Raw genomic sequence first — 19,098 nt, 5'->3', positions numbered from 1 at the left:
CCTGGGCGCTGTAGGTGCCTGTGCCGGCTGCCTGGCCGGGGCGTTTTGCCCTCCCAGCCCCGCGGTTATCTGTTGTTGTTATTGTTGCTGTTGTTATTGTGGAGGGCTCTGAACGCTTGTGGTGTTTTCCCTGTCGGGATAATTTCGGACTGTAGGTTTCCAGTGGCTGTGAGGAAGAAATTCTTCCCTGTGAGCGTGGTGAGGCCCTGGCACCGATTACCCGGAGTTGTGGCTGCCCCATCCAAGGCCAGGCTGGATGGGGCTCTGAGCAGCTCGGGATGGTGGAAGGCGTCCCTGCCCACGCTGTGGGAACGAGATGATCTTTAAGGTCGCTTCCAACACAAACCATCCCCGATTCTGTCTGTGGCCGTGCTTGCTGGGCAGCAGGTCTGCAGCGCTGTCAGCTCTGCACGCATCGCTTGCCTTTGCTCAGCTGCCTCTTACGGATCTTTGCTCCGGTGCGCAAACACACTGTTCTTCGGGTTTGTGAGAGGGCTGGGTGGAGCTGGATTCAGCGTGTGCTCGTTTGGGTGCAGCTGCTCGTTAAGGTGCATTGAACAGGGGAGATGAGGCTAAAGCTGCACAAGTGAAGGAATCCCGTTATCCTCTCGTTGGTTTTTGAAACAGATGAGAGGAATCTGTTAGCTGCCATTACTTCAGAACCAGAGTGTGTGAAGCCGAGCGTACAGTGTGTCTCATGCCCAAGCAGGGTTTGGTTTGTGTGTTCTTAGGGCAGGGCAGTGTTGGGGTGTCGGGCTGTGAGCCTGTGTGCTGGACTGTGCTGTGCTCACCACACCCAGCACTGCAGTCTCCATGGCTTTTCTCTTTGTTATCACACAGAGCCCTTTTTCCATTAATAAAAATTCCTGCTCTGTTACTAATTCTGCCTTGTCTGTTTGCAAAGATTTGTGCAGCTGGAAATGATGAGTCACGAGATCCCCATTTAGTGATTCCCAGGCCGTGTGGTCAGCCTGTTGCTCTCTGCTGCTGGAGACCTGATGCTTTGCAGTTATCTTCATTTACATCTTGGTCTGCCCTGTGGTGAGAGTATATAGGCCGCTTTTAACCCAGAGAATGTTTTTCTTAGCAAGCATGGCTTTTTGTAAGCATTCAGCCTTCAGTTCTTCCCCTTTTTTCTGCCTACCTGGTGATAGATCTGAGTAAGGGACTAAAACAGCTTTCTGAATTAGGGGTGTGCTCTGTCTTTCCAGGCCAAATCCCATGAGACCTTTGCACTAATTGACCACGAATAACAAATTGCTTTCCATGAAGTTAGCGCTGTGTTAAAATTATTTCTCATTGCCTGACAACAGCAGCTCTATTTTTTTTTGTTCATTTGAGATAGCCACATTTGGAAATAAAATTGTTGTAACTTATTAATGTCTCATTTGAAACACCTGCTGCAAAGTCAGCTTGCTATTGCCTCCAGACCTCACTCACCTGTTAATTTCTCATTAAGGAGTTAACTTGCTGCTCTGTCACCTTGAACAGCTTCCCTCCCTCTGCCCTTTTTTCTGACTCAATGCCAAAATTTCTTCCCAGAGTTGCAGTAATCTGATGGATCTATGAGAGTTAAGGAATAATTTTCCTGTAAACTTCAGCTTCTTCAGAAACAACCTTTATAGAGCTATGTCAGTATTCCCAAATAAAAGTGAAAAGTGCAGTGTGTGCTCTCAGGTTGTACACAGTGATGATACATTTTAAACCTGCACAGCAGCACTTTAGGAAGAGAGAATTTATGCTCTCCCACAGTTTTATTATTAATAATGTAGGAAGTTTTTATAGCCTCCTGAAAGACTGCCACAGTTGCACAAATGCCATTCTAAAATATTGTTCAGGTCCCTTTAAAATAAAATGAAAGTGAAAGCTAAGCAGGCAGAACTTTGAGCTCATTTTTTCTATTTTTGCTATCATCATGCTTTTCCCCTCTCCTCTGCTGAAGTATTTAATACTAAATCACAGAGAGGATTTTTATAAGTAGTTGTGCAGTTTATTCTCCTGCCCCAATGTGAAGAGGGTGGTGTGGTGTCAGAGCATAATCTGTTCCTATCTTATAGGGCTTCAGAGGTGGGGGAAATGATGGTAAAGGCACAAGAAGGGCTGTCCCTTGGCTGTGTCCTGCAGCTTAGCTGCTTTCCCAGGGACGGGGTGCTGCTGTGCATGCACGGCTCTGTGGTTGTGGAAATGCCCCCAAACTCTGAGCTGGACAGTGTGTGCATGGTGCCAGCACCCAGCAGCAGCGTGGCTTGGCTGGCAAAGCCCTGCTCAGCTGCCAGAGAGAGAACAGGGTCTGTGCCCGAGTGTGAGACCCCAAATTATGGGGTGTCTGCAGCACGTGGGGTGGCCTGTGAAGGGGTCTGTGCAACAGTGGCCCCTGTGTCCAGATGGCAGCAGCTGGGGAGCCTGGAGAGTGGGTGCACTCTGCCAGGGCAAAGCCAGCTGCTGGGGGATCCACATGGTACAGTTGTGTGTGTACGGAATTCCCACTCGTGGACCTTTATCCCGATCGCTGGGGACGGGAACAGGATGAGCCTGTTGGGGCTGTTTGTGGGTGTCTGGCTCTGTTGATCAGTGTGGTCTGCCACAGGCTTAGGCTGGACATTAGGAAAAGGTTCCTCACCCAAAGGGTGGTTGGGCACTGGAGCTCCCCAGGGAATCGTCACAGCCCCAAGCCTGACAGAGCACAAGGAACATTTGGACAATGTTCTCAGGGATTGTTGGGGCCTCCTGTGTGAGGTTGGACTGGATGATCCTGATGGGCCCCTCTCAACTCAGGATATTCTGTGTGTATTTGGACATGTGTGATACATGTGTCGATGTGCCTGCTGGAGATGGGGATTCAGCCTCCCTGTCAGGGCACCTGGGGATATGGAGCTGTGACAGCCTCACTTTGTATCCAGCTGCCAGCCCTGTGCTGGTGTGCAAGTGCCTCAACACGGGAGTGATGCTGGGTCTTCATAAAGCAAATCTGTGGGTTTGGGATTTATTTTTTTTTAATAATGCTTCCTCTTCCTGCTCAAATAAACTTTTTGGTGGTTAGAGTGTCATGGCATAGTGCCCTATTCCCTGTCACCCAAATAACTCATTCTGCACACATGTCTGACACTGTTTCTGTGCTGCTGCAGTTGCGTCAGGTTGTGACATACCCAATATGGCTGATCTACACCACCTTCATGAGGCTCTTCAGGAATCCCCAGCCTGCAATTACCCTCAAGGACCCAGAAGTGAAGTATGCACTGAGGCTGATTGATAAGGAGGTAGGTGCATGTGCAGTGCTGAGCATGACCCCTCCATGGGTGCTGTGAAATGCTTTACAGCTTCTGAAGCCTTGGGTGATGTCCCAACAGGGTGGATACTTTTGTCTTGAGGAAAGGACTTCTTAATAAAAGCTCTTTGTGTGGTGTAACTTGCAGTTCTGCAAGCAGCTTGTTTCCAAACAGCTTAGAGTGGGGAATGCTGCTTGGAAATGATCAAACTCACAGTGAATGTGTGTCAGCAGAAATTCCCAAAATGTGCACTACCGACTGGGCTAAGGGACACAAGTCCTGCTGTCAGGCAGAGCAGGCAGGTTTTTCATGGTCAGTGGCATTCAACAGCAGTTGCCAGAACTATGCTGGTTCCTGTTACTAGATTGATATACTGTAATGTTTTCCAGGAAGAAAGGTGTTTAAGTCATGCAGTCCTGACAGCACCCAAGCTGTCTCAGCTTCTCTACTCTCTGTCGAAGTAAAGCCTCGCGGTACAAAATTAAATGCTTGCTCAAGTGGGATACCAGGGGAATGTCATAATGCTTTCAGGGGTGGATCTTGCCATCAGAAATGGTAACTAAGCTTGTGGGAAGTGAGCCAAAGCCACCAAAGTTGAAAAGTCTAGGTTTCTATTGGATAAACCCACTATCAAAAGCATGAGGGAGATATCTTGGCTTTTCAGGTGTAAAGTCACACCTGAGGATATTTTTAGTGTTGACTTTTTAAGGCTATGAGCTATTCAGAAATTTATCAGAAGACTTTGGACTGGAACAGAGCTTTGTTTGAGGTTTAGAGGTGCACTGGTAGCTTGGCTTTGACTGGTTCTGTCAAAGGAAACAAAAAAAAATACTGTCATTTTGAATCCTGGGTTTGTGTGAACTGAGAGCTTCCCTGTGGCTTGGGCTGGGCTGCATTGCTGAATTTATTTCCCAGGTGTGCTGCAACCACACTGTTGTTATAGGCTCCCTACTTCTCATGAGGTCAGGAAAGGCTGGGGGAATTGGGATTGTTCAGCCTGGAGAAGAGAAGGCTTTGGGGTGACCTCACTGTGCCCTTGCAGTGCCTGAAGGGAGCCCACAGGAAAGATGGAGAGAGAGACTTGACAAGGGCCTGGAGTGACAGGACAAGGAGGGATGGGTTCACACTGACAGAGAGTGGGTTTCGATTGGATATTGGGCAGAAATTCTCCCCTGTGGGGGTGCTGAGGCCCTGGCACAGGTTGCCCAGAGCATCTGTGGCTGCCCCTGGATCCCTGATAGTGTCCAAGACCATGTTGGATGGGGCTCTGAGCAAGCTGGGATAGTGGGAGATGTCCCTGCCTATGGCAGGGGGGTAAACTGGGTGATCTTTAGTGTCCCTTCCACCCAAATCCTTCTATGATTGTGTGATGTGTCCAAATTGAGTCTGCCACACCTGTCTCTCAAACAGAGAAATAGGAGTCTCGAGGCTGCTTCCTGGTGCATAGCATAGGAAAAATCTATAATATAGTTAAGTATGCTAATTTACTTCATGCCTTAAAAAAGCCAACAACTTCAGTTTGGCTGGTTGGTTTTACAATGGTGTGCATAATTAATTTGTTGCCTTTCAGTGGCTTCTGCAAGACACCAGCCTGCAAAAACTGTTCTTCAACATTGCATTTGACAAGGGTGAAAGGCTCCTTGGCACTGCAGCTTGAGACAGAAGTGTGTGGCCAAGGGCTTCCAGGTGCTCAGGGCAGTGCCAAAGGGGAGTGACCTTGTGCTGGAAGTGGATCCTGATCCAAGGCGGTCTGTAATCCAGCCTTGATGACACCTTGCAGGGTGACAGGCTTGGTGTCCTGGTTGTGTGACAGAGAGAGGCACAGGCGTGCTGATCTCGGTGTTGGGGATCCCCTGAGCCTCCTAGTTTCTCACAATTGCCTCACGATGCACCAAAATACTTGTGTTATGCACCTTCAGCTAAACTCTCTCGACTTTAATTGCTGAGGTGATCAAGTGGGAATTCAGAGCTTTGTCCTTTCTGCATACTGTTAAAGACAGAATAATAAAAATGCAGCATTATTGGCAAAAGCCAGTGATTTCCATACAGTGCTGAAATTTCTGTACAGAAACAGCAGCAGTGTTAAATCCACATTAGTTGTCTTTCTAAAGGAATTTTCAGTGGCAGTTACTGCTCCTGAATAGACATAAGTACAGAGAAGCCCTTTGGAGACTGCCAGTCCATTCCCTTCTTCCTTCAGGATTTGCCTTAAAATGAGGTACTGTGAGGAAAATTTCATCAGTTTGACCATAGCAAGGGAAGATGAGACAAACTGTGAGGAAGAAATTTGTCTCTATTGGTTACTTTAAAAACAGTTAGGCAAACAAAATAAGGGTTACAAAACCCTTAAAAACAGAAAGTCACTGGATGAGGCATTAAACTGTATGATGTTTCTTTCTGTCTTTTTCATTTTTTGCTGTGTTTTCCATTCCTGTGAATATGACCTGATTTTTGAAACATAAAATTTACATAATATAAGAAATAGTGTTCAGATACTTATTGCCAAAATTTTATTAAAGGTGTGATTTTCCTAGTAAAGATTAGAATAATTATCCCAGCAGGATTGGATATATTGTCATACTTTTGTTCATATCTAAACACAGTGCTCTTTTCAATTTCATTTACGGATTAATTCGGTTTTTACAGGGAAAATACTTCAAGGACCTTACCATGGCAAAAGGAACCAGGTTGCTACTTCCATGTATGGTTAATTCATCTGAATTTGAGAGATAAGAATCAGAATACTGTGGCCTTGAACTCTTGCATATTTAAACTTGAAATGAGAACTGAAGAACTAATTAATTTATATCTTGTGACCTTCTCATGGAAGGCAGTGTAAATATCCATAATATTTGGAAAGTTATCATTGAGTCTTAATCTGCACACAGGTATTAAGTGTCATTAATTCTTAATCCTGCAGGATGTCAGACTTGTCTTGTTTTAGAAGTGAAATCACAAACATTTAATCCCAACAGCAGAGCTGACTGTTGTGATTTTCCTTTTTCAGGAAGTTAGTCATGACACAAGGAGGTTTCGATTTGCCCTCCCTTCCATGGAGCACGTTCTGGGTCTCCCTCTAGGTATGTTCCCTATGATTAATCCAAGTGTTGATGGCATTAATTACACTATAAGAGATTTTGTGGGGTTTTTTTCCCCTATGTTTTTTTATTTGGAATACTCCTCATGTGGCTGGAGCTGTTATTGAGAGCTCTGCATGAATATCCTCGTGCTGTGAGTAATCTGCAGGCTCTGAAGTGCAGTGTATGTGAGTGAACATCCAGCTTGTTTCTGTGCGGAGTGGAGGAACAAACACAGGTCTTCACTTGTACTTTTCCAGTCTCAGCTTTCCAGCATGTGTTATTCCGGTGGGGCTGAATCCCTGCAGTCCCCTTCCATGCCCTGAGGCACTGCTCTCATCCACTTCTCCTCCAACACATGTGGTTTACCAGATGATCTACTCACTTCTGAATTTCGTGGAAGGTTTGAATCACCCAGGGGTAGTTGTTTCCAAAGGCCCTGCCACGTGGTGTGGTGTCTTCCATAACAGCTTAGTGCCATTGCTTCCTCCTGCTTGTATAAAGAGCATTTAATTGTGACTTGTGTTTAATAGGACTTCTGCTTTAACAAGCTGCTGCAGTGATCCATGACTCCTGTTCTTTGTGGTTGTTGTCAGCACCTTTTCCAGGTGTTAACTTCCATCTTCTTTGGGATGTTAAAAATCTCTTGATCTTTTTAGTAGCCATGAAAGCAAAGCTCCTTTCCCTGGCTTGCCCAAAATGGACATTGAGGGGTGGTTTGCAGGGTGAGACTTGGGAAGCAGAGAGATCTGAAAGCTGCAGAAGATGGAAAAGCAGCTGGGAGCAGCAGAGCTGCAGTTGGGTGGCAGATGCTGTTTAGTCCAGCACCAGCTTTTGCCTTTTATCACCAAAACCACTGAAAGCTTCATTCTGAGGGAGGGGGGTTGTATGTGGCCCCATGCAGAGGCTGCCAACTTATGTCCTATCAGGGTGGGGCAAAGCTCAAACAGATGAGGGCACAAGGCACATTTTCTCTCTGGGAGGGGCACCTTTTCTGCTTTGTAGCAGTTCTTGTGAGGTGTGCCCCAGCAGCAACCCCACTGTCCAGGCTGACAGTCTGCAGGGGTCACCAGGGCTCTGTGGTCTGTGCCTGCAGCCTCTTCTGCCCTAGAGAAGGAACAGGAGCTCCCTGCTGCAGCTCCCTCCAGGTGTGCCCTAGCAGGATTTCTGTAGGCTCTGCTGGGAGGGTTACAGGAATATGATGTCCATGTACAGCTTCAGGTGAGTTACGGTTGCTCATTCCCCAAGTCACCAGGTAACACATATTCCCTCACCTAGCACTTTGTAATCCTTCTGAAGTAAGGAATTAAGCATTCCTGAAGGGTCAGCTGCTTCTGGAGCTAATGTAATATGGTCATTATGCAAACCAGTTCCTGGTAAAATCCCCTCTGTTGTGTTCCCATAACGGGCAGAGGAGCTGTGCCATCATTGGAGATGCTTTGTTCTGTTGACCTAATGGTGAAAAAAAACCCCAAAATTCAAAACCTCTCCTTCCCCTCCTGGATAGTCTTCAGAATAGTGGAAATTTATAGGAAAACCTTTCATAGAAGTTAGTTATTTTCTTGCTTTTTTCAGAAAAAAATATGTAGACATTGAGAAGAGAAACTGTTGTAGAGAGCTCAGAGGATGTGTGACACATGGAAACGTGGTTGCTGCATTTGCATGTTAAGCTGGAGGAATAGCAGGGTTAGCAAAGTGCTTTGTGTCTAGGCAGCCTCAGCAAAGCAGCTGGAGAGCTCCTGGAGGATGTGGGGGGATCTGTGCTCAAAGCAAGAGCAGTTACAAACTGAGTTTTAAATAGACTGTGTCTGTTTCCAGCTAATACATTAATAAAGATGTGTGAACAGCATTTGACAGTTCTCCCCTCCTGTGTCCCTTTTATTTGCCTGTGCAGGAGAGACAAATCCCATCTTTTGAAAGATCTGGGGTACAGTTCAGGCTTTGGTAAATGTAAATGCATGAAGTTATGATTGACGCACAGAATTAGCAGTGGAGTTGTCTGTCCTTGCAGGTAGATCTGTGCATGGCTAACAACTCTGGCAAGGTGTGGCAGTGTCAGGAAAATAAGAAAGGAAGAAGTGATGCTGCAAAATAAGGTAGTTAGAGCTTTGAGGCTGCATTTGAGCCAATCCACTGAAAGAAAAATCTTTTGAAAGAAAATTAGTTTTTGGGTTTTTTTTCCTGCAATAGGGCAGCACATCTACCTGTCTGCACGGATTGATGGAGCTCTGGTTGTCAGACCTTACACTCCAGTTTCCAGTGATGATGACAAGGGCTTTGTGGATCTTGTTGTCAAGGTGAGAATATCATACTCTGTTCCCAGGCTGGGCCACTTCTGAGCCACCTTTACAGTGCCTTTATGTGAAGTTTGGTGTGCTGGCTTCTCTTCAGGAATGTGCCAGTACCTACAGCCCACATGGCATTCTGCAGGCACTTCTTTAGTGAGGGTGTCTCATGAGGTGCTGTATCATTTCCACCCTCTGTGTGGACCTGCAGATGTTCATATGCATTTTAATCCTTCTGGAATAAGGAATTAACCTTGCCTGAATGGGCAGCTGCTTCTGAAGCTAATGGAATTTGGTCATTATGAGCACTGAGAGTGATGATTGTGGTGGTGTTCACCGGAGTCCCAGGATGAGGGAAGAGATGAGAATCTTGACTCCATGTTTCAGAAGGCTGATTTTTTATTTTATTATATATATTATATTAAAAGATAATGATATATTAAAACTATAGTGAAAGAGTAGAAGAAAGGATTTCATCAGAAGGCTTGCAAGGATTAGAAAGGAATGGAATGATAATAAAATCTTGTGACTGACCAGAGTCCAAGACAGCTGGACTTTGATTTGCCATTAATTAAAAACAACCACATGAGACCAATCAAATATGCACCTGTTGCATTCCACAGCAGCAGATAATTATTATTTGCATTTTGTTTCTGAGGCCTCTCAGCTTCTCAGGAGAAAAGATCCTAACGAAAAGATTTTTCATAAAATATTTCAGTTAGATGATCGTTATCATTACTGATCCAGGCAGTGGGAATGATTGATTTAATTGGTAAGAATGTGATTTTAACTCTTGTGATAATGTACTTTTGTTTTGCCTCTGGTTAGCTAGACTACCTATCATTTAAGGCTGTTAGGAATTTAAAATATTAATATCTGCACTGGATTTCCTCTTAGAATTTTGCTGTATGGAATCAGTGTTTTGGGCTTTTTCTTTATTTTTCTAGCCCCTTTTAAACTTGGGTGTAAATAGTGTTGATTATCAACATTCTCTGTGTTGCAGAATTACAGTGGAAAAATCACTGGTCTCTGTCCAAAAATTGGGGCAGGAGTGGCATTTTGATCTTTTGTCAGTCAGACATTGCATTTCTTTATGGAGTAATTGTGTTCTTTGCACGAGGAGTATTTGTACCTAAAACTTTGAAGGGCAAATACTCTTCTCTGAGCTGTGAGACTGAATTGCTTTGTCATTGTTTTTAACAGGTCTACTTCAGAGGTGTCCATCCCAAGTTTCCTGATGGGGGGAAGATGTCACAATACTTGGACAGCCTGAAGATAGGGGACACCATTGACTTCAGAGGACCAAGTGGCCTCCTTGTGTACAAAGGAAAAGGCAAGGCTGCTTTGGACTATAGAATTTACCCAGAGTAAACAGTACAGGAAAAATGTCTTATTACTATAGAAGTGCTTTTTATTGATGCTGTTCTCAAGTAAGGGATGGGTTTTTTCCATGTTATATAGGCACAGTTTATACACTGACAAAAACACTGGGTATTTGCACTGTCCACTGCTAATTTCCCAAGTAAAAATGAACTTTGAGTAGGCATTGCTTTTATGTCAATGTAAAATATCTTCTGTTAGTATAATGCAGTCACAGATGTGTCACAAAAACCTTCTGGTAGTTTTGTGTGAAGCACAACTCTGACACGTGGTTTTCCAGAGCTTGTATGTAGCATTCATGTTATTCTGGATGAAGAGAGCTGTGAATACAGCCCAGCACTCTGGGGAGTTTCAGACTCTCTGTTGTGTTTGGCTCAAAAAGAGAAAAATAACAAAAAAGCCCCATGGTATATATTTTATGTTTTTCTTTAAAATAATCCGCTCAGGGGAAATCAACTCTGTGAGCAGATCAATTCCTTAGTGTAGAGCTGTTTCCAGAATCTGGGCTTGTGAATGTCACTGGGGCTATGGAATATGAGCAAATTGAAATACAGGTGGTGTGTATGTAGGCTGTGATCAGGGATAAGTCATAACCCTTGTCAGTGTTTGATGGTACCACCTCATGTCCTAAAATCACCTTCCAGGGTTGCCCTAATTCAGGACATCTTCACCTTTTCTGTTCTGTGGGAGGGAAGAGTGGCAAGGCTGAAATGAAGTCAATTTAGCAGGATGTGCTGGAAAGGGATAACAGGAGGTGTTTCCTGCTTGCCTCAGTGTTTTCCATCTCTTTCTCTCTTCAGGCAAGTTTGCTATTCGGCCAGAAAAGAAAGCTGAACCAGTTACCAAGACAGTGAAGTACGTGGGGATGATTGCAGGGGGGACTGGTAGGTAGCTGTAAGGATTCATCTGTGGTTTCTGACAGCTGCTGGATGCATTTGCTTCCATTTTCCCACTTGTCCCTTCTTTTACTCCCCATCCTCACATCACTGACCTGCCTCTGTCCCCCAGGGATAACACCTATGCTGCAGATCATTCGAGCAATCATAAAGGACAAAGATGACCCCACCATTTGCCAGCTGCTGTTTGCTAATCAGGTAGTTCTGTACTTTTTTTCAGTTTGTAGTATTTTGCTTACCTAGCAGGACTCCACTCAGCAAATGAAATCACAGAGATACAAACCCTAAGGGGAGAAGTGAACTGAAGTGTTGGAAACCTCCCATATGAAAGTACAGTGATAAATCGAGGCTTTAGCATTACTACAGCAAGGATTGCTAATGTTTGCCTTCCTGTGACTCATTGCTCTGTTTCTAATCCAGTTTATGAGTGTTAAAGCCCTGCATTCCTTTGTGCAAGTTGTTAATGTTTTGGGCAGACTTTCAGAGCTGTCTCTCTTAGTGGAAACATGAAAGGGGTGGATATTTGTCTCCTCCAGCAATTTCAACTCCCCAGCTTTGCAGCAGTGTTTGTCTGTGGAATCTTTCTGTCTGAGGACATCTTGGGTGAGGCTAAAGTAACTGTGGTCTCAGCAGCTCCCTCAGTTATAGAGTTATGATTCTTCTTGGCTGTCTGCTTTTATTTCCAGCCCTTCTGTCAGTTTTTCACTGCTTCTCCTGCTTCTTGAGGTGTGGCATCCTGCATGCTGGCCAGAGCAAAGCTCTCATCCATGGAATCCTTGCAAGAGAAATTTCTTGGGAAAGCCAGGTGTTGGTGTGTGCTGCTGGGCAGTACCCCTTTTTGGCCTGATGTTCTTCTACTGTGACTCTTTCTGCTTTTTAATTTCTCCCTCTAATTAATATTTGTGTTTGGATTGAGTCATTATTTGTGGTGAGCTTCACTTCATGCTTGTGGTTTTTAGCTTGTTTAGGCTCTCCTCTATTTTTCTTCTCATATTCAGTGTGTGCTTATTCATTTGTGCCATTTTTGTGCCTACAAGAAAGATGGAGAGGGACTCTTGACGAGGGCCTGGAGTGACAGGACAAGGGGGAATGGCTTCACATTGACAGAGAGGAGGTTTAGATTGGATATGAGGAAGAAATTGTTCCCTGTGAGGCCCTGGCACAGGTTGCCCAGAGAAGCTGTGGCTGCCCCTGGATCCCTGGCAGTGTCCAAGGCCAGGCTGGATGGGGCTCTGAGCAACCTGGGGGAGTGGAACTGGATGGGCTTTAAGGTCTCTTCCAGCCCAGGCAGTTCTGTGATAGCTGAGTTATAGCCTGAGGTTTTCCTGCCCAGGAGCTACGATCCAAGTGCTGAGATTCCCTGTTCTGAGGAGCCCTGCCAGTGCTCTCTGCTGCTGGCTGGAGCCCTTGGATTTGGCATAAAGTGCAGTGGTATCAGAGCAGGAGGGCCAGGATTTGCTGGGAATGATTCAGAATGGCTAACACAGGCCTGGAGCTGCCTTAGTAGCATGGGAAGCCCACTGCAGCTGGGAGGGAGAACCTGGGAAACAGTTCCCTCCCTGTTACCTATGGAAACATCAGTCCCTGGCTTTAAAGAGTCCTTGGACCCAGTAACTCCACAAATAGGAAGCAGTTTTAAAAAATATTTTAAAGTGTTTAAAACAATGTACATGGACTCCTGCTGTGCTTCTGGCTGGCACACTTTGAGTTGGCCAGAGCCAGTAGGAGTTTTTCTGGAGCACCCACAGCTGCACACCCAGGAATAGCACATTCTCTGGAATAGCTGCTGCACATTCCTCCTTATCCCCACAGTTATGGACTTAGTGGTGACCTCTGTGCCAAATTACTATGGCTGCAGGGGATGGCAGCACTTTCAGTCCCTGCCCTTTTCCTTCCTGCCCAGACTGCAGCTGCTCTGAGGGAAATAAGGCTTTCCTTTGGCCTTCAGTGATGCTGCATCAGGGAGGAGCCAAACTTGATACCCTGAGTAATGTTTATTGTTCCAACCAGAACTTGATACCCTTTTGATTGTTCATTCCACATGCTTTTTAAAAGCCAAGCAGTCTCCATATGGCAGTGCTGATGATACTTGAATTGACAAAGGTGAAAAAACCTGGCATTTCCTGTCTGGATGGTAGAGTATGAAGGGGTAGGGAGATATTTCTGTGCAGTCATGATTAGTTTTATGATGTGATAGTGCTAAAAGGGGCTTCATCCTTCTGATTCCCTGATTAAGTGATGGTTCTGCTTTGTTTTATTTTTAGAGAGAAGGCATTGCATGGTCAGAATTTGGAAAGTTAGAAGCGTTCTATTAGCTCTGCCATGGGCTAGGCATGGGAATAACTTGGGTTTGGCCTCTTCAGCCTTTGAAATGGAGTTGAATCATCTCTTCCATCCCTCAGGGCTGTGCAGTAGCTGCTGCTCTGTGGCCATGTGAGGGCTGCACTCACATGCAGGGTGTGATCACTGTTTTCCCTGTCCTGCAGACTGAGAAGGATATCCTGTTACGTTCCGAGCTCGATGAGATCCAGGTGCAGAATCCGGCTCGCTTCAAGTGCTGGTACACGCTGGACACGGCGCCTGAAAGTAAGACCTGGAGTGCCACTGCTTGTGAAACTCAGGAGCATCAGTGTGCTTCACAGGAGACATGGAGTGCCATGGGTGTATTTCTGAGCTTCATGATTCATTTCTTAGTGCATTCATTGCTTAGTGAAGGTCTGAGCAGCCTCATTCTCCACAGGCTCCAAGTGTTTCCGAAGCTCACCTCAGGCCAGTGGCAGTGCAGTGTTTCTCCCATGGCTACACCTGCAGATTTACCATTGTCTCCTGTCGACCTTCTTTTCTCCTTCCCCACAGACACAAATACAATGTGTTATCCTTGTGTTTGGAGCCTGCCCTGAGGCAGCTGCAGTGCCTGAGGCAGCTGCAGTACCTGAGGCACTGTGGAGCTCATGGGCACAGATCCCTACCTGAGCTTGCTGAACAAGCTTGAGGAAGAGAAGGCTAAACAGTGTCATTCCTTGTGGCTTTCCTTCCTTACCATTCCTGTTCATGCCCACCCATGCCAGGATAGATTCACACTCGCATTCCCTGGGAGTTTGGGGCAGAGAAGGAAAAGCCATGTAGGCCTCCTCTTCCTTGTGACCCAGAATACACCTCTGGTATGTTGAGGGAAGGCTCTGTTTCTGTTGTGTCATCCTCTGCAATCAGTGTTCTCCTGGAATTTCTGATTGCCATTCCTTCTTTGGGGAAATCATGAACTGATCTTAGCAGTTGGGATAAAAGTTCCTCCTTGGACCTCCTCAAGACTGTTCTGCAGACTTTCACTGTCATATGTGAAGGCTGACCAAAACTGGGATAAAAAAAAACTGTACAGTCTTATGATGCCCAAAAGTTTGGGTCAGCAGCAGTACAAGTTTGTTCTGTATCCAGGGCTGGGGATGTGATGGTTAACCTGAATCCCAGTAAAACTGACTGTCATTGTAAGTGTTCCAACTGGGAACAACTTCATCAGCAGGATTTCTCCTTTCTAAAGTGACTTGTATCTCTCTTTTCCTCCTTTTTACCTCATTCTGCTCCTCCTACTTTCATTTTCTTTTAACAGATTGGGATTACAGCCAAGGGTTTGTGAACCAAGAGATGATCAGAGACCACCTGCCCCCACCTCAGAACGATGTTCTGATCCTCATGTGTGGACCTCCTCCAATGATCCAGTATGCCTGCATTCCCAACCTGGACAAACTGGGCTATGCCAAGGACATGAGGTTCTCCTTCTAAACATGACTGTTATTCAGGGATCTTGTGTAGAAGGGAAGGAAAAAGAAAAACATGGGGGAACAGGACAAAGTTACAGAGGTGGCTGATGCACAGTGCTGGGAAAACACATTTACATTAAAAATGCTTCATATTTTCAGACTCTCTGGCAAGTAAGACACATAACTGTGCTAAACTGTGTGTGGAGAGGTGGTGGTGCCTCGTGCTCTGTGTTGTGTGCTCCATGTCCAGGGAGGACAGTGCAGCTGCTCAGGGCAGCACACACTCACTTACGCCTTTTCTTAGTGCTGTAATAAAGTGGCAGTAATATCCTACTTCCTAACACTGTGCATACCCAGGATTTTATTCAGTATGAGCTATGAAAACAATGACAAGTGTTGGATTATTCACCTTGCTTATGCCAAATGGTAATCCTTACAGAGCTCTAGGGCCAGGAGTGTTTGCCTTGTATCCATAACCTTTGCAACATCAGTTTAAAGATGCTTGTTGAGTTGAAGGATGCCAATGAACATTTATGGCTGAAGGTGTTGCAGCTGCCTCATAATCAAAACAGAGAGGTAGGCAGTGATAAAAAATTGGTTTCCTTTGTATTTTGGAATAGCCTCTCTTAAGTGCAAACACTTTTCCATCTGGTCACAGTTCTCATCCCTGGGCAATGAAAGAAACTACAGAAGGTGGCTTTGGGTACTGTTTCACAAGTACCTTGAATTTTTTGCTTGATAATGTGTGGGATACTGAAAAAAAATTCTAAATTTTGTATTCACTCCTAAGTACTGGGTGATGGCATAGGAGTACTAAAGCAGTTATTCTGTGTGCCCTGTGCAGTGAAAGAAAATGCTGGGTGAAAACTGGATGAGATTTTCTTGTTAATTGTTTCCCAGAGGTGGATTTGGGCTGAAGGGAGCCCAGGTTTCATTGCCAGGGGGTTTTGGCAGGCAGCCCTGCTCTGGTTGCAGTAGCATGCGATCACCTCCGTGTCTCAATCAGGCAAAGCTCCCCAGGGTTTGCTTGGGAAGGATGCATGGGAACAGCCTTAAATCACCAAACTGACAGCAAATTCAAGTGTCTCGCTGAGTCTAAAACTGTTTCCTAGAAGCTGTTTACTACAGCTACAATTCTTATTTTTTATTATCCTTTTTTTACAGCAGCCTTTTACCTAGTTTTTAGGACACTGCAGGCATCTTGTGTGCCCAGCCTTCTGCTTCTGACCAGCAGAGATGCTGCTGAGGTTAGAGATGTCCTGCAAGGAGTCTAGGGAACTAAAAACCTTGTTCTGGTGATGACATCAGAGTGACTGGAAGGGTATTTAGTCATGTATGAAGTACTGTGGGTGCTGAGGTAGCTACAGGTGTCAATGTACAATAGCAATTTTTTAAAGACTGGGTAGGGATTCGAGGTTATAGCTCACTGTGTTTTCTTTTGTGCCACTACAACAGGTGGGTACTGTGTATTTAAAAGGTTAATTTTTCAGTAAAAATTAAAAAGCAAAGATACTACAGTTAATATAAGGAACCTCAGCTAGATAATACTGTTATTAATTTTATTAATTTGACATTTGTCTCAAGTCTTGAATTTTTGATGTGTGTTTCTGAAACTTGTTCTTTAATACTATGCTCCAAAGCTGAAATACTACTCAATTTTTCAAGTTTTAGTCCCTTTCTTGGAAGGCAAAAAGCAGAAATATGAGAGAAGTGGTCTGCTGCTGGTCTGTATCACTGTGGGATATGCATAGATTTTTCTTTATTGTATTTGCCAAAGTCATTCTCATCCTTTTTTATCCTGAATAAAGCTTTGAAAAGCTGAGTTTCATGAGAACTGATTCATATTTTGATTATTCTTAACTTGGAGTTTCCCTTGGCACCAAAATCAGTGGGTAAATCTAACATGTCCTTGAAGGGACATAAGATCCAAGATAGCCAGTCCCCAGTTCCCTCAGGATTTGTTCATTTAAAAATTTCAAGTTTAATTTACCAAACTTAAGGTTTTGGCGATTTCATGATCAAAACAACAAGAAATCTGTGAAACTTAACTGAAGCTGGCTAAAAGTGGTCTCTGCTGATGTCTAATTGATACAACTCATTAAAAAGGAGGTAGGATAATAAAGTAATTCCTGGCTTTCCACACTAAAAATGCAGTACAGAGGATTCTGTTATCCCAAGGGTTTGGGGGATATTTGGCAAAAATTTATGGTGGCCCAGGTTGGACTAAGCTTTTAATACTCCTTGGATTCACAGGATTGGGCATTCCAGTGTTCACTGCACAGGTTTTTGCAAGGAAATCCCTTGGTCCCCAAATCCATGGGAGTTCAAAGCAAAAACCCCTGGGAGCTGAAGGCAGGAGGATGTTTCTTGGGCATTTTGAAGTATTTGGTGTGTCCTAAATGTTAGGTTTGAATTAATACAAATTTTCTAGGATTGTGTGTTTGGAGTTGCTGGTTTAGGGATGGCAAGGTCTTGATTTGGATTTGTAGGCACTCCCACTGAGCACTCCTTGTGTCAGCTTTAGGTCTGGACTGGTGGGAATTGTTGGACGAAGGAAAAGGGAATTGAAATGCACAGATCCATTCCTGGAGAAATGATCAGGATGGGAGAAAAGAGGGTGTGGAACTGCTGGGAGCTCCTGGAGAGAGGAAAGGATCCAAGAATTGGAAACAAAAGCTGTGGAACAAAGCCTGAAAGGGGACAGGGAAAGGAGGGAAAGAATCCCTGCTCCAGGAATCCAGCAGGGGCCAGGAGAGGATCATTTTGCATCCACCAGCTCCTGGTGAAATCCTAATAATGAAGGTCAAAGGAAATTATTTGTTTGCTATTAGGTTTGGAATAAAAGGTGCTATTCCAGAGGGGAATATTCACCTGTTAAAATTCTGTTGGATAAAGAAAAAGGGAGGAAGCAGCTGGGGAATGAACAGGTGGATTTTTGGTGGATTCAGGGGAAGACAGGGGAAGGGGCTCTGGTAGAATACACCTCACGGGTACCACCAGGAAAAGCCCCAACTGCCCTTCTTTCCAAGCTCTGACATTCCAGAGGGGTGACCAGTGGTTAGCACATCCCTTTCTATATTGCTTGGATGGGATGCCCAGTGCTTTGTTGGGAAGAGATAGTATTAGGAAATGAATGAATTCAGGGATGTAACTCCTGATAGTAAAGCCCTGGTGGCCCAGGTTTTTATATTCTTCCCAAACCCAACAGAGGGAATCCTGGAGGAGGTGGGAAACGCTGTGACTCTGTTGGTGGAATTCCTGGGAAATGGAAAGCAGCAGAAGCCGGAAGAACAGAGCTGGGACCAGACTCTAGTTGGGTAAGGCAGACACCAAATCCTTTGGAATTAGAACTAGGCAGGGGTGAGTAGAATTAACTGCCAAATTTGTACCCCTTGGGATACTCCATGAGAAGATCCCGACTGGGGACTGTTCCCAGATGGGAGCAGTGAGCCTTGGAATTGTCTGAATGGAAGAAAGAGGGATTCTTTCAGCACAAGGATCAGCTGTCAAACATGGAACTGTTACCAGAAAATTACTCAGGAGTGTTTAGTTCCCAAGCCAGGTCAATCTCCTGCCTCATGAGGCTTGAAAATCTGGGAAGACTCTACTAAAGCTGGCTAAAAGTGGTCCCTGCTGCTGACTAATTGATACAACTCATTTAAAAGGAGGTAGGATTGGTTCAATACCCACAAACCCATCTTGCCAAGATCAGAGTTCTCTGCCCACTGAGGACCCAGCAACCAGCAGGGACCTTTCTCCCACTCTCCAGCAGAGACCTCCTCCCTCCACATCCAGGGAGCTGCAGCCACGCAGGGAACACCAACTTAGTCCTGGGCTGGGAACAAGAGAGGGACAAAGAATATTTTTAAGTCATTCCAAGCTCAGCAGTGTCCAGACCTGGGAGAAAGCACTTCCCACACCACTCTTGAAATTTTCTTCCCTGTCCCTTCCAGCTTTGGAAGGTTTCTGTGGGAGCCTGACTTGTGCAGTTCAGAAACTGCACATCCCTAAAGCATTCCCTTGGGAACATTAACCTTCCCTCGTGCATTTCATTTCTTTATCCCAAATGTTTTCCCTGATTATCCACAATCTAGAAAGAAAAGATTCCCCCACTTTTCCACCACTGATTCCCTCATTTTTACTTCAAAGTATTTATTTAATGGAGCTTTTCTCAAGATCTGCCCCCACAACGAAGTGTTAATTCTCTACTCTTGGAGTCAAGTTTTGCCTCCAAAATTTTCCCTGCCTGTCCACTACAGAGTTCCTCATTTTTCCCCAAAAATATTCATCCTGTCCCCTTGTCCTGGGTTGACTATATGATGCTTTTATCCCCAAATCGTCTCATTGGTTTATGCTGAATAATAATAAGTTTTGCACCTTTAAGACTTGTTGCAGAGAGTGAGAGGGGGGAGAGAAGAATCGCACAGTTCTTTTTTTTT

The 19,098-nt window shown here is 45.0% G+C and overlaps 1 protein-coding gene across 1 annotated transcript; it reads left to right on the top strand.

The window, feature by feature from the left end:
• Positions 1-3,125: 3,125 nt before the first annotated feature.
• On the top strand, positions 3,126-16,490 carry LOC102037634 (NADH-cytochrome b5 reductase 3). The gene is made up of 8 exons (XM_005429760.2): positions 3,126-3,257; positions 6,274-6,346; positions 8,534-8,640; positions 9,832-9,961; positions 10,809-10,892; positions 11,017-11,102; positions 13,391-13,490; positions 14,509-16,490. The coding sequence occupies exons 1-8, from the start codon at positions 3,174-3,176 to the stop codon at positions 14,679-14,681; spliced, it is 837 nt and encodes a 278-aa protein (XP_005429817.2). The 5' UTR covers positions 3,126-3,173; the 3' UTR covers positions 14,682-16,490.
• The last annotated feature ends 2,608 nt before the right edge of the window (positions 16,491-19,098 follow it).

Source organism: Geospiza fortis, unplaced genomic scaffold (genome assembly GCF_000277835.1).
Source record: "Geospiza fortis unplaced genomic scaffold, GeoFor_1.0 scaffold242, whole genome shotgun sequence".
Classification (NCBI taxonomy): Eukaryota; Metazoa; Chordata; class Aves; order Passeriformes; family Thraupidae; genus Geospiza; species Geospiza fortis.
Note: the sequence above shows the minus strand (reverse complement) of the source record. Positions and strands in the feature narration are given on the sequence as shown.

Bases quoted from the DNA above. Each gene is read 5' to 3' on its own strand.
- LOC102037634 (XM_005429760.2), top strand. From the start codon at position 3,174: ATGAGGCTCTTCAGGAATCCCCAGCCTGCAATTACCCTCAAGGACCCA. The intron at 6,347-8,533 runs GTATGTTCCCTA...TTCCTGCAATAG, and splicing joins CGTTCTGGGTCTCCCTCTAG to GGCAGCACATCTACCTGTCT. The intron at 9,962-10,808 runs GCAAGGCTGCTT...TTCTCTCTTCAG, and splicing joins CCTTGTGTACAAAGGAAAAG to GCAAGTTTGCTATTCGGCCA.